Consider the following 15,172-nt stretch of genomic DNA (forward strand, 5'->3'; position numbering starts at 1 on the left):
AATGCCAATGGTAATTCTACAAAGTTTAAACAGTCTGTAGCCACACATTCCGGCATAAATTGCAATCGGTCGTAATGCTGCCACCCTCCTCGCCAAAATCGCTCTCCGCTCGTACTTGCACTGCCAATACCGCAACCTGAGCATCTTTTTGCTTTCCTCGTATGCCTGAGTAGCCGGTGGAATGTTGCTTTTAATATACAACGGAACTGAGACCGTCATTACGATAAGATTGGCATAAAGCAGCCAAGACACATGGTTGTAAAGCTTCAGTGTTCCAAAATTCATAGCGACCCCCATCAAGAGTCCTCCACTCATGTACACGAGAACCATAACTTCCGTGCAAGCCGAAAAACTTAAGTATGTCAAAGTGTACTGGTTGTACATGTTTAGAAACCAACCCGCGTATCGCAGTTTTCTTATCCTTCTGCAAAACTGGAGCGGGGATTGGAACAGAATTATAGACCAGAATAACGAAATCCAGAGAATTCGATGCGCCTCTCTGTAGCAGATAACGGAGAGGCAGTATCTGAAGCAGAATATGCAGAATCGCATCCGAAACGATAACGTATTCGGCCAGCAAGCATAGACAAGTACGCCGACGGGATCAGCATTAATTATGAGGAGGAAAAATGTTGCAAATATCGGAATGAATGTTCCCGTGCCGGCAATAAGGCAAGTCCAAGCAAAAAATAGCTCACTGGTTCTTTTTGCTTTGTGGATGGAATATCTAAAACAAAATATTAAATATCTTAGAAAGAGAAAGCCAACCTCTAAGTAATTATATTTCGTAATTTTTTACATTGTTCAAGGGTTCTCTCAAATTTCAAATTGCGTTCTAATCCGACGGCCAACATGTCACCTGCCAGGACAAATGCTAAATTGATGGAAATCATGAAGAATCCGACTGCAACGAATTCTCCGGCGAAAACCAATTTCCAAAGCTTGAGCTTCTGAAACATGGTTACACCGAGCAACCTGCCAACGCAAAGTATGAGGGCAGACGTTGTTCCACAACAAGTTAGAAGGAACGACACCCAGAAAAATTTGAGTTGTTTAAATTCCTTAATGATGACGACGGTGGAGGTGTGGAGCCCATTGGTGATAAATGTGAAAGGAAAGTTGGAGAAAGTCTGAAATAAGGATGTGTATGTGGATACGGATTTCCAGAGTTGTGAGGATGTCATTTTTATGTGTGAAAATGGTTTGTCAATAAAAGACTGCAACACTCAGCCTTTTATATAAAGTAAAGTTCTAAAAATATATATGTAGATGATCAAATTATTATGCAAGCATAGTTACCTATGCGCACTTGTTCGATTTTTTAATAATGTCTCATAATTATACGTATATGACATTACTTCCATACTTACCCTCAAACCATGTTAGAATGCATAAGGAAAATTGTGTTTTAGCTTGATTTCAAAGCCAAAAGTTTATAATTATTTTTAACGATCAGTTACAAATTGTTCGGTAATTGTGTTTGACATTGCAAAATTGTATAATTATGTACATACATATGCATCTTTAATATTGAAGTGCTTTGAAATACACTACTACAAATTACGACATATAAACCTTATTTTGCCAAAAACCTGACACTTAATAAAAGTCAAAGGTATAGGGTTCAATTTATTTATATTTCCTTAATAAGTATATGTATGAGCTACATATGTATTTAAATATATGCGCGAGTACCTACTTATGTAAATATGTAAATATGCGAATTTAGGGTTTATTGCGGCTTGCAACAATTTCTTGTCGAATTGCTCGAACATTCGATCCATTGGTACACATACAAATGTATGAACATGAGCTTACCTGGAATATAGATATGTTAGAAGCATCAATGTTTTGAAAATATGCTCATCACATTTATTGGATTGTGTTGACGACGCCGATTTTGTAGGTAAAAGTACGGGAAGCTACGTATATGTAGTACCGTATGCAAAAAATTATTTTAGGGAATTACAATTATTTATTTTTGATTAATTTACAAAATGATAATAAAAAAAAGTCGCCCTACTTTTGCGACGCTTATTTTATTGTACCCCTAGACGTGAACATTCATCAAAGCATTAATGGTGTAGTCAATATATGCCCTTCCATAAACAGTCATTGTTGACTTGTCCATCCTGTATAGCCTGTAGTTTGATATCCCAGCACAGGGTGTCAGAGGTCGGAGCGATTTCACCTGTTTCATTAAAGATGGATTCCTTCGTCTAAAATAGCTGTACTTTAAATATTTGTCTTTCAACACATCGCAAGTCGTCTCGTGGGTTCGAATGATGAGAGGAATCGTAAAATTCATCAAAGCTGGGATTACAATTGCGATAATTACCATATTAACATATAAAACAAATGATACGTGATAATAAAGCTTTAAAGCAGCAAAATTTCCGCTGATGCCAATTATAAAAGCTGAAAGCAGGTTAAAACATTTTGTTACTTTTTGTATCATTTTTTATAAAAATTAAATTTTTATTCCATTCAAAATACCTGCGCTCATTCCACCGAGCAATGCGATTTCTGCAATTGGCGAGAGAAACGTGTAGATTAATATGTACTTGATATAAAGCTCGAAAAACATTTGAGGATTTTTTAGTTGACCAATATGTTCTGCAAACTGTAGCAACCACTGCCCCATAGTTTCCGCCCTGCAAAACAAAAAAACAAACAAAAAATTGCAATTGTTACACTTTCTCATACTCATAATGTTCATGTTAACTTGAGAAATTGAACTTTTTGGGAGGGAAAGAAACAATCTCATCTGTTTATATGTATGCACATTTCCACATAAAATTAATCTCTCGATTACATTATATATTATTTAAAAATGCAATAACGATGGATCCTCCCCCATCACCCAGTTCAAGTAAGTATACCTTTCGTTCACCGCCGACCAAGATAAGAAGAATACCAGCCACTGGATGTACTTTGTTGTTGACGGGTATTTAAATAGCAATTATGTGACTTATTCACTTTGATGGTTGCTTATTAATTGTGATTCATTGGTTATTACTACTATAAATTAAATACCAAAAATATGTATGTAGGAATTGCAAAAGCCGGAAAGACGACAATTTCCGACAGATTGACCCGACTCCTCAAAAGCTACGACATTCCGGTTAAGCAGATTGATGGGAAAAAACTTGCTGTCGGACTCTGCGCCAAAACTCCCTGCAAAGAACATTTTGTCCACCATGCGAGTGAGGTTGCAAAATTATTCACAGAGGAGGGCTACATTTCCATCATCAGTGTGGTGGCCCCTTTGCGAATTTTGATGATTAACGGTCATTATGCTACAGGATCGAGCGGAAGCACGAGAAAATCATGCTAATTGCAAATTGCGATTTTTAGAGGTTTATGTTGAAAGGGACAAGGAGGTCAGTAGGAAAGAAACCGGTCTGGATAGAAATGGTATACATTATTATACAGTATTATGTAACTCATTTCATAATATGTTGCATATTATTTGTAGTTGCTCATGCAGTTGATGATGATTATCAGTCACCCACCACTAACCAACCTGTCGATATCCATTTACATCGGCTTGGGAAAAATGTGGACGAATTGATGAATACCTTTGTGATAAAACTAATTGATCTTGTGAGCAAGCAAAGTTTTATAAAATTCGTTTGCAAATATGAATGAATGTTGACCCTGTTTGATATTTTTGTAGAACGTCATCCCTTACTATGTCAACCAACCATCATCTCCAATGAGCATTCCACCGTCCTCGCCTTCCTCAACAACATCAGTCAGCGATGGGGAGGGAAGTATTTCCAAAAAACCGTATAACAGAAGTGCACTGGGTTCTATTTTCGATCAAATCTTCTTGGATATGAAACGACTGGGTTTTACTGGAAATATTTGGGATGGAAACACAACAAACTCGTACTTCAAACTAGTGATGGACGAGTGGACTGAGCATTACAATTCCCATCAAGGGCAGGACAAATTTTACCCTGTTTTTATTCCAAACCCACACACAACGGTTACACCCACAACTACACCGGAAAGAAAGAAAGAAGAACAAAATATTAACACAAATGAAGATGATTTTATACCTTTGTATTGGGATGTGTCTGTACAAACTATCAGGTTTGGGAAAATTAAGGATAAAAGATTCTTGCCACCACGCGTAAAATGTTGCAAATGTTGGAGTATAGCAACATCCTCAGGTCACTTATGCAACCCGCACAGTACCACAAGGACAACATATCTTGCACTACTACATGATGAAAATGAATCCGACCACCACTATTATGCATGCATCAATTACACAAGAGCAAAGAAACAGACATATAACCAAACGTCGTTGATGATGCTCGGGAAATCTAATAAAATGAAACTGTTCGGTGATTACTTAGCTTCCCATGTGTACAACAATTTTACTCCCATTTACGAACAATCGGTACTTTCATCCTCTTCTGAAAGAGAGACACTCCTCCACACAACAAAGGTGACGAACCTCATTCTTTATATGTAAATATACTGATTTTTCGTTGTTTATTTCAGTTATCTGTGGCCCTCATCTGTCTATTTAGAAATATTAATCGAATTGAAACAGGTGTCCCTACCATACCACATATCTTCCTGCAAAATGACATCGACATGTTCTCTACTAATTTGGCCGTGGTATGCAACATGTTGGAGGAGAACGGGATTACTTTCTCATACAGTGACGAAAACGAACAAGTACAAGATGAGTCTCCGATAGTTACCACATACTACGACACTTTGCCACGGGTCTATTTTGGCGTTGAAGAGGAGGAAAAGCTCAACAATGGTCTCAAGAAAGCCAAAGATAGGACTGGAGTAGGGAGCAAATACACTCAGTAAGCTAGAATTAATTTTACCTGTTGTTAGCATTCATTATGAACGTGTATTATAAATTACAGTACTGCTAATTATAAACCTGGCCCTTTGTACCAAACTACACTGACTCCCGAACAGGAGGAAATTGTTACTTATACTCCAACTAAACCGAATGATAAGTGGACCCCAAAACAACTAAAACAACAACAAGAGTTGGATAAACAAATGAAGGATAGTTTTCATTCCCTACATAAATTAGTTGGTGATGACTGTACTAATAAGGAAAAGTTAGGTATTGCTACATTGGTCGTTGCTGAGATGCTAAGATTATCTAGAAGAGGGACACCTATTGTCCGCCATAATAAAGTATATAATCATACGGATAATGTAGGACCAGGAGACTATTTGTACATGCAGAAGGTTTTCAAATTAATTACAGGTAGTGATATGTCTTTTTCTGTTAATCATGACCTACATAGTATAACTTTCAATGATGTCTTTTTTCAGTTAACCCTTCAATGATAATAATGGAATAAATATATCCGCTGATCGTAACCTAATTTTCACCACAATCAGTAGTTTCTTACCAAAATATAACCATCCATAGACCTCGATACGTCTCCCTGGTAGAGATGTAACATGTGCAATATCTAAAGAGTAGTAAGGCTCGGCTTAATTTTGTATTGTTAAATATTTCCGGAAAAAGTCCATGGCAAAGTGCACCAACGGGATCTGCTTGGATTAAAATTACGAATGCGGACCCAAATAACGGAACAAATATCCCCAAGTATGCAATGCACTCTAACAACAGTGGAAACACATTTTGTTTCTTTGATGACCTTCTATTTAGCACTAGAAAAGAGACATGCATCGTTTTAGTAAATGGTGTTGATAAAATCAAATACATGTATAAGTTTAAAAAAACTTACATCGATTCAACTGTCTTTCGAGTTGTAAACAGTGGTCGAAGACTTCGGACAGAGTAGCACAGTAAGCGTAAAATGCCAGATTAATGGCCACGATAAACAAACCCAGGGCAGTGAATCCTGCAGCGATTAAGATTTTCCACAAGGCCATGTCATCAAATAATCCCAAATGCTGCCACCTCCCTCCAATGACCACGATGCCACAGAAATTCGAGAAGGAAAAGAGCAACATTGACATCCAAAAGAACTTGAGTCGACGGAATCCCGTAATAAAAGTTACTCGATCGTCTTTATTATCGGTAAACATGAGGGGAAAGTTGGACAAATTCTGACAAAGGGTCACATACTTTGCCACAGATTTCCATAATCTGGCATGACCCATTTTTGGAATATTTGAAAATGGTTAGTATACAAGTTGGAGTTTTACTTTGTGTATGAATTTTTCTCCAGACTAAAGATCAGACTGTTGATTTATTCGAATCACTGTCGTGCTTTTATATTTTTGTGAAACAGCAACTTCGACATTCAGCCATTCATATTTTAGGTATAGCAAGGAGTCGTTCAAATGCATATTTATATGAATGTAGGAAGCACAATTAACGTAAATGTAAGCGCTGCTTAAGTTATTGTGCGGACGAGAACCCTGTATTTTATCAGTCAGCAATTTCGAATCCAGCAAATACCAAATTCATGATGAATGTGATATGATTCAAAGAAAAACTCAACGAGGAAGCCACTCATGTGAGGAGTATAATTTTCCAGGAAATTTATATTACAAATTTGACCGATTATTTGTTCGACCCGTGGACTAATGGCATGTTTTGCAAAGTAAATAATTTTTCGAAATTGCTCAAACAACATGATGATCTCATTGCTATACTGCGACGTACACAAACATCCATGATCAGAAATGTCATCGAGTTTTATCAAAGTCACAGGGTTATAGTTTGTACCACCGATTTTACAATTGGTGTACCACTCCCACGCGATTGAGGTCAACAACAAATTGTTATTAACAATTATGCTATCAAATAGCTCAATGTTTGATCGCTTTATTAGTCCAAATGTATACTTACAGCTTGTTAGAGGACGTGGACAGTAATTCAGCATAAACAATAATCTTACGAATTGAATGGATGGAAATACGTAGATACAAATTGTGATGTACATGTGAATTTATGGTTGTAGGGACAAATCAATCGGTCCAGAATTTCAATTTATTACATGACAAGCAACTTTAAGCTTGGCATCAAGATCTTATATGCAGATAACTGTGAAACAAAATAATAGTAACCTTAACTTCCTCAATTTCCATTTGAATTTTTATTGTATGTTATATACATACATATTATTATTATTATTATTATATACATATTATACACAGATTTTTCTACAGATTTTGATTTTACCAAAAATTGTCTAGACCAATATTTATGATAATAGAGTCCTCTGTCTTACACGTGGACGTACATCAGAACAACAATTGTATAATCCACATAATTCTTATAATAAATTGTAAGGGTGGATTTTTGCAATTTAAATAATCTATAATTCAATAACCCAGCACAAACTGTAACTGGTCGTAATGCTGCAATTCTTCGCATCAAAATTGGATTTGTTTTCCTGAAAATTTTATACCTTAGGTAGTTTACTTTGAGCAATTTACTTGTTTTTTCGTATGCTTCAGCAGCAAGAGGTAATGTCGAATTCATCAAAACAGGAAGTGACACTGTTAGCATAGCAATGTTAATGTAAAGGAGGAGCGAGATATGGTTGTAAAGTTTTAGCACGGTAAAATTTACACCTATTCCAATTACCAACCCGGCTGCCATAGTACCGAGTAGGGCAAGCTCTGTAATTTCGGTAACAATGCTATACGTTATGAGCAACTGGGTGTAGATGTCAATAAACAATCCTGGGTTCCAAAGCCTTTCAATCTGCCTTGAAAACTTGAACACGAAACGAGACAAGGTTGCGGAGAAGAACAAAATCAACCACAATATCCGGTACACTTCCCTAACTGCTATGAAAGCTGTGCAGAATCGAAATACCGTTAGACCTAAATTTATGTTGGCATTGGCAACCATGTTTTCAAAAACTGTATACATGAAGACGCCTGCAGGGTCGCCATGAATGGCGATAACGAACAAGGATCCAGGTAGGGGGATGATTATTCCCAAGTAGGCGATGCAATTTAGTACCATTGGTTGGAAATCATGTCCCTTCGCGACGTGTGGGGAAAATCCTCCTGTAACTGTGAAAATATTTTTTACGATAGTTTAGCTTGCAAATGCCACCCCCCCCCCAAAAAAAAAAGTGCATAGATTAAATTGTTCCAAGAATTCTGAAAATATTTATTTCGTCCAGTATTTCAATATTAATACCTTGATGCAATGTTTCCTCCATTTCTAAGAACCGGTCAAAGGCTAGCGAAAGCGTAGCGCCTAAAGCATACAGTGACAAATGTGACACCACTTGAATAATACCGATTGCAGTGACACCCCCAACGAACAAAACTTTCCATAATGGAATATCTGCGAACATCGGTATCTTCAACCATCGTCCAATAGTTACAAATATGCCACACATAGTGGCGAAGGAATTAATAAAAATTGACACCCAGAAAAATTGTAGGGAGGTGAAGCCCGTTAAGGTTTTCAAACGTGGGCGACTATTTGTAAACATGACGGGATAGTTGGAAACAGTCTGATATAAAGACATGTATGTCCCCACAGATTTCCAGAGATTTGGCGTTGTCATTTTTAGAAGTAGAAGTAAATAGTCAAAAATTGACCAACTGACTTAGACAACCAAGTGATATCCAACTGTGATACTCGCAAAAGATGAAGCTAAATATGTACAGAGTAGGAGAATGTAGATAAGTGTTGACCTTCAGACTTTTTTAGAAGCATAATTGCTGAGGATTTACTGGTCGAAAGTTGTTATTACAAGGTCTGCATAGGATAAAACTAATATGTTGTAATACGTACACATTTTTATCTATGTACTCCTATGAATTAACCTTTAGTTTCAAACAGTCATTGAATATATAGGCAAAACATTCATGGGATGAAATTAAATAATGAATTTTGCAAAATTATAGCGCGAGTCAGTTTCAATAGGTGGATGGAAATATGAAGACTGAAACACACAATTACTTATATATGTACGTAGATTGTAGATAGATAAATAAGTAGTTTTTATGAATGTAGATCCATAAAAACACGAATTAAGTTACATAAAGAGTGATTTATATCGAATAATATGAATTACATATGATCAAAGTCAGGAGCATTCCACAGTGGCCGTGGACACGTGTGGACAGAGGGACATTGTCCCCACGGTTATCCGATCTCCCCATCATTTGCCAATGTTACATAAACCCCTCGCTCCCCTATTCTGCAATGTGAATGTCCCCAGATGTCCCCACGGCTTCCGCGGTCACCGACTGTCGGGTCATCACTCTAGCGTTAACAACTATGCGACACAAATTCAGAGAAAACCACTATAATTTCTTGAAAGATCAATTCAATGGCTCTATTAAACGGCAAGGGTTTAACAATATAAATATGCAAAAGGTTTCAAATTTCATGAAATATTGATTGTTTACAATAAGCATTACTTTAGAACTGAGTCACTGTTTTTGAATTATCTATGTGTACATATTTACATAAGTACATATAAATAATATGAATCGCTAATTAATAATTAGTTACACTAAGGATAAGATGACATAACCATGACTTTGATTAAATACACACTTGTATGATAGCCGTCAAGGTGAATTGTCGCGTTGACTGTTACCACAGATTTCAGATTTCTAAAGCGATATGAAACTAACTTGAAAATGTGTATGGACGGACAAGCAAAATTACCATGATTTACTTAATAAGTCCCATAATTTGTATCGTAGTTACCAAATTTTAAAAGTTTCCGAGAAATCGTAATCGTAATCCACACGAAATTTAAATTCAAAATATTGCTATACATTAATCAAGGTTGTGTGACACAATTTGTTTTCCATGCTTTACTTTCTGCCTTATGAATCTTATTGTATAGATAGTTAATGTTTTACTAAAAATGCAGGTCGACGTCTCAAGATAAACACTCAAAGCCAGAAAGAACTAGGCTTTATTAGTAATAACCAGTATTAACTGGATATTATTGCAAAATATTTGTACTAATTTACATTTTATCTCCTAGGGTGAGCATCTTTTGATTTATTTATAAATATTTTGCAATATGGACATGGAAATCGGCCCACGCCACAATCCTTTAAGACTTCCATCCTAGATAATCCAAGTTGTTCTCGTACTCTATGTATATAAATCAAAATTGTTCAGAACAAGCAAATTATTACACAAATTCTTACATGTCAACTGTGTAATTGTATTTATGCAAAATGGGCCCTGCGCGTTAAAACATGACACCATACGCACTACGGCATATGTTTGTATAGAATTCAGGTGACCTTAACATAGGATGGTGATGATAGGTTGCATTTTTCAAATTAATATAAATTTTTTTTTATAAACTTGGAATATTCATTCATTCATTCAGGAATTTATTTTATTCTTAGTGAGGCAAATACCTAACAACGAAAAAAATTACTAAGTATGCATTTGACCCACCCCAAAAAAGTGACCATCTGCGATATCTCAGTCATTTCTCAACCGATTTTGATCAAATTTTGCACCGATTATTGTTACATAATATAGAAATGGGATCTGATCCGACTAAGCGATTACGTGATCTTGACCGGAATTATGGGCAAAAATGTAGCCTTAGAAACACATTTGTAATTATTGCTAGTTACTAGCAAACGTTATCAACAGTTTGATACCCACGAATTGTAGGGCAGTTTATCCCGAAAATTTTAAGTATGAATATATCAAAATCCGTTAAGAATTGGCTTAGTTATTCCAATTTGAAGTTCAGAAATTCCTGCTCGTGCTACAAATCATTGCCATTGACAACGACGCAAGACTAATAAATTGAAAACAAATTACATTCAAAACTGTAAACAGCACAACTAATCGCTTCTGTAACATGCTCGGTAAGTTGCGTGAAATTGTTGTTGTTGGTGTTGCACCTCCAGATCAGGTCTTTTGGTGTTTAGTAATCTAGGCCGGACATTTTGACCAAAATGATATAAATCGGTTAAGAAATAACGGATTTATTCAATTTTAAACACCCAGCATTTAATAAAATTATTCCGCATCAAACTACTGAAAAGGGGTAGTGCAATGCAGTCATCCAATGGACAATCTAATTACCCAATTAAAAGTTATAAATAAACAAGGTCCCTAAAAAGGGGAAATCTTAGTGAGGGAGTGCAATCACAACTAATAAATAAAATTAGATTGGAGACTTTTTGCATCACCGCTCTCGGTACCATTTTTACTGGAAGCATTAATCCTTTAAATAGAACACTTGCTCCCTCGAAAGGTTCGATGATTTTGCATAGAGTAGCCAAATTAATATATGAAATTGAAATTTGTATATTTTTTTAAACAAATACGTAGCTCATAATTATTTGGTCATTAAATCTTACATATCTACCTCAGTTAATTTAACCCACTTCTCGTTCACTACACAGTAAAAATGTATTCCTTCCTCAATTTATTCAATAAAACTAAGAATTCATGCGTATGCAAAGAAAAATTTATACTGCATCCAGTAAGAATGGAACCGAGAGCGGTGATGCAAAAATTCTCCAATCTAATTTTATTTATTAGTTGTGATTGCACTCCCTCACTAAGATTTCCCCTTTTTAGGGACCTTGTTTAATTTTACTATGCATGTAGCTAAATAAAGATGAAATAAACCCATCCGTGCATGTACAGATATTTTAAATTTCCGGAGATATGTAATATTAAATATGTCCAGAGCACCCTGAAGAGTAATTTCAACATCGGCTCCGTAAATTTTGACCCAACTCAAGAGATATGGAAAGTTACAGAAATTTTAAGAACGTAAATTTGCTAATTGCCTAATGACTGTGTGCTGATCTTATAAAATTCACCACACTACAACTACAAATATGTTTAGCCAAAATTCAATTATATAATTTTTATCGTTTTTTAATTCAGTTGAATGGTAATTGTCATGCAAATGTTCAACTACACCAATAATGTTTTTAATTATACGTTACTAAAAAATGTGCATGTCTAAACATTTAAAAATAAATCAGAGGATGACTTGATGAGATAAATTAGTATAATATATTTCAGTTATATCTAATTAATACTAGCTATAACCAGTAAATTCTGGTTATTTCTGGATTATATATTGTGCATCTGAGCATGGTACTGAGATACACTGGCATTAGAGACAAGGGAAGTATTTTGCTTATTTTTGCGATGATGTTTAATAAGAGAATGTTTACGAGGTCGTCATGGAAGGTAAGGAATCGTGCAAGTCGCCAATTAGTAATAAGTACACAATTTTTGTATCAAATCGATATGGTAGAATGAATTGGACGAGAGTTTTGCTTCGATATTATGATTGCAATTAATACAGATACATACAGATTTTCATCAATTTTAAGCTGTTGACGAATGAAACATGAAATATGTATCATTGAGTGGCATGTCTTTTATTATTGGGTGTTTGCAAAAATTATTTCATAGCTCCAACCACCACATAAAATATGCAATCCAGTTCAATAATTTAGAGTAAAGTTTTACGCCGAACGAAACTTGGTATTTTGTCATTATTCTGTTCTGTCCTTGAAGTTTGGAGTTCAAATTTTGGTTCGATTGTATGTACTGAAGTAGTGGTTTGTGTCAGAATGTACTCGTATATCAACACACGATTTTGACGACTTACATATGTACATTGATAGTTAAACACGCAATGACTTGTTTGAAACTTCATTAGCGACATATGTATAAACCAAAGAGAAGTTGGACAAATACATATTCCTACGAAGAAATCGGGTCAGTATAATATGCAGACAGGGAGACTAATATACATATTTAATTAAGCTTACAAGAGACTAAATAATAATTTAAGGTATGTTGATCGATTATTAATAAATACGTGATTTCGCTTAATTATATCCATTAGATAATTATTAAAGATTGATGGGTAGCATATGCATATATGTATGCAGAACTGAATTTCATGATCACCCAACCCGTATGCACATATGTACATGCAATGCGTAACTAAGTAGTTGAGACATATATGTATTTATGTACACTAAATTATTTTCCCAATTTGACTGTCATGCCTCATACATATCTACATATGTGTGGATATAGATGTGCAAGTAATGCAAAGATAATAAACCAAACTTTTTACGATGGCCAAAATGAAATTTTAAATTCTTTCTCACTTATCTGTATTTCCAGTGTTGCATAGATTTAAATACAGACAATATTATTTAAGTCTATGCACATTATGCATACTTAAGTATATATACATATACATATTTATGTATATTATATATGTGCTAGGAATTATGAACTTTAGAATTGTATCATTAGAGTTATATAATCTACATTGTACAATTCCATGAGTCAAAATATTTAATATCCAGATATTCAACGCCACTTTTCACTAAATCATACAGTTACACATGTGGTATGTAACATGTAACTTATTAACCTTCAACCACAATAAGGGGTTAAGTTGGTCGTTAAAATTGCAATTAAATAGTACCATAATATATCAATGTTTACAAAAGTTTGGATTTAAATTACTTAATGCCTGTCCATAGTAATTTAAATAATTTTAAAGGCGGTTCAAAAATTACAACAATTATGCCCAATACTTGGTGAAGAAGCTGAGGAATGTAAAAGCGGAGGATTTAATTATCAAAGGTTGGAATGTTATTGGTACTTTACACGAACAAATGAAATTAGCAAACTTAATAACACTTACATGACTTAAATTCTATCATTCCGAAATTTTATTGCCAACCGACTATTGGTTATGAAATTTTACATATGTATATTTATTTGTGCAAGTGTGGCGAGATGGAAACAATTGTTCATAATGAATTCAATTTTCAAGGTTGTCAGACCACTCTGTCCAGTTTCTATTAATACATGCAATAAAATCCTTGAAATATATCAAACCTTAGTATATGTACATTTCTGGATCACAAAATATGTATTACATTTTATATTAAAATGTTTGCATGTTAGTATATTTACAGTTTGCTTGAATTGTCGTGTTTTTGAGAGTTAGAAAAATCATCGTTTAGTCATATGAATAATATAAATGCAAGTATATCTAAACCATTCAGAGAGATAAATTGGAAATACCAAAAGCAACAACATTGCCTTGTGTTTGCTTGGGTATATGTGTCTAAATATTCTTCAAAGTATTGTATACATATGTGTATGCAGAGGATATTTGGTTAGTAGGAAGTGAGTGGATGCATTTTAAGCTCTAGTCATGAGATGAGTTTGATTGTAATTTTGCAATGGTAATTGGCAACCGTGATGCAGCTTGCGCAGTAAACAACAACAACAACCAAATAACAAGTTACCATACAACAATGGTACATCATGCATTTATTTAGGTTGTGACGCACAGCGACCCAATATTAACAACAACTTGCAGAATCGAGGCAAAAGTGCGTTATCCTCGTTCATGGGAATAAGAGGAGGATCAGGTTATTTTGCTTAAGTCATTTATTCAAAAAATCAAATTCAATATTAAACCAAGATCTTGATTCAAGACAAATAAATACCGAGGATAACTAAATGCAAATTATACAGCCAGATGTAATGATTACGATTAAATTTCTATAAATTTCTTCAAAGTTTTTGGTTCCGGCCAAGCCTCAATCGAATAATTTAGAACTTTCTGCATGCGCAAAATTATACGTATCTATAAAACACTACCCAGATAACTTGATCCGAATTACATACATGCAGGAGGCAAAATCTGCGACTCAACAGAGACTGGCAAATGGCAACTACTGTTGCATAACACGTTTGATCTCGTTACATAAGTGTGTAAAATGCCATCATCTCGGTACAAAGTCCTCACAAAACACATTCTCTTCATATTTGATACGCATGTTGCATACAAAAGCAACTATTGGAAAGTATGTATGTATCTACACGACATTAAAAATAAAACGCAGCACAATAATACCCAACTGCCAAACCACTGCATAGTTTTACTGCAGAACGTCTACATTACTATTTCAGAATTTAAACCCCACAAAACATAATAACTGCAATAATAAAGTAATGTGTTAAACAACAAGTTGCATAAGCTACCAAAATCCATATAGAAATGCATTATTCATTTCCACTAAAAAGTAAGAATTGACTGGAAAGGTTTGTTTATTCATTTGAATTAAACAGTAAAAATATGAACCAATCGTGGTCTTCTTATTATTATTTCAATCTCATCCGCAGATAAAGTTTTAGGTGAGATTTGTATCGTTTGCGTAGGAAATT

At 34.8% G+C, this 15,172-nt stretch overlaps 2 protein-coding genes across 5 annotated transcripts; one reads left to right on the forward strand and one right to left on the reverse strand.

Moving 5' to 3' along the window:
- Positions 1 to 1,998: 1,998 nt before the first annotated feature.
- LOC118434322 lies at positions 1,999 to 7,013 on the reverse strand. Of its 2 annotated transcripts, XM_035847572.1 has the most exons (4): positions 5,748 to 7,013; positions 5,406 to 5,670; positions 2,497 to 2,654; positions 1,999 to 2,418 (listed from the first exon to the last, which is right to left on the reverse strand). In XM_035847572.1, exons 1-4 carry the CDS (start codon positions 6,124 to 6,126, stop codon positions 2,051 to 2,053), a joined length of 1,170 nt encoding a protein of 389 aa, XP_035703465.1. In that variant the 5' UTR covers positions 6,127 to 7,013; the 3' UTR covers positions 1,999 to 2,050. The 2 variants fall into 2 exon arrangements, 1 of the variants encoding a protein (XP_035703465.1); XR_004833932.1 differs by lacking the exons at positions 5,406 to 5,670; positions 5,748 to 7,013 and adding an exon at positions 2,883 to 3,032.
- On the forward strand, positions 2,692 to 5,378 carry LOC110844294. 3 transcript variants are annotated; one of them, XM_035847569.1, is made up of 8 exons: positions 2,692 to 2,947; positions 3,054 to 3,206; positions 3,306 to 3,417; positions 3,479 to 3,606; positions 3,680 to 4,462; positions 4,519 to 4,838; positions 4,902 to 5,257; positions 5,326 to 5,375. In XM_035847569.1, the coding sequence occupies exons 2-8, from the start codon at positions 3,138 to 3,140 to the stop codon at positions 5,352 to 5,354; spliced, it is 1,797 nt and encodes a 598-aa protein (XP_035703462.1). In that variant the 5' UTR covers positions 2,692 to 2,947; positions 3,054 to 3,137; the 3' UTR covers positions 5,355 to 5,375. The 3 variants fall into 3 exon arrangements, with proteins under 3 accessions (XP_035703462.1, XP_035703460.1, XP_035703461.1); XM_035847567.1 differs by having other exon boundaries at positions 4,902 to 5,378; XM_035847568.1 differs by having other exon boundaries at positions 2,692 to 2,872; positions 4,902 to 5,378.
- Positions 7,014 to 15,172: the final 8,159 nt, after the last annotated feature.

The sequence above is a fragment of the Folsomia candida genome, unplaced genomic scaffold (genome assembly GCF_002217175.1).
Source record: "Folsomia candida strain VU population unplaced genomic scaffold, ASM221717v1 Fcan01_Sc002, whole genome shotgun sequence".
Lineage (NCBI taxonomy): Eukaryota > Metazoa > Arthropoda > Collembola > Entomobryomorpha > Isotomidae > Folsomia > Folsomia candida.

Excerpts from the sequence above, each read along its gene's own strand:
- LOC118434322 (XM_035847572.1), bottom strand. The coding sequence starts at position 6,126 with ATGGGTCATGCCAGATTATGGAAATCTGTGGCAAAGTATGTGACCCTT. Across the intron at positions 5,671-5,747 it reads CGAAAGACAGTTGAATCGAT|TGCTAAATAGAAGGTCATCA; the intron begins GTAAGTTTTTTT and ends TCTCTTTTCTAG. Across the intron at positions 2,419-2,496 it reads GCTCGGTGGAATGAGCGCAG|CTTTTATAATTGGCATCAGC; the intron begins GTATTTTGAATG and ends ACCTGCTTTCAG.
- LOC110844294 (XM_035847567.1), top strand. The coding sequence starts at position 3,138 with ATGGGAAAAAACTTGCTGTCGGACTCTGCGCCAAAACTCCCTGCAAAG. Across the intron at positions 3,418-3,478 it reads AACCGGTCTGGATAGAAATG|TTGCTCATGCAGTTGATGAT; the intron begins GTATACATTATT and ends TATTATTTGTAG. Across the intron at positions 4,839-4,901 it reads GTAGGGAGCAAATACACTCA|TACTGCTAATTATAAACCTG; the intron begins GTAAGCTAGAAT and ends TATAAATTACAG.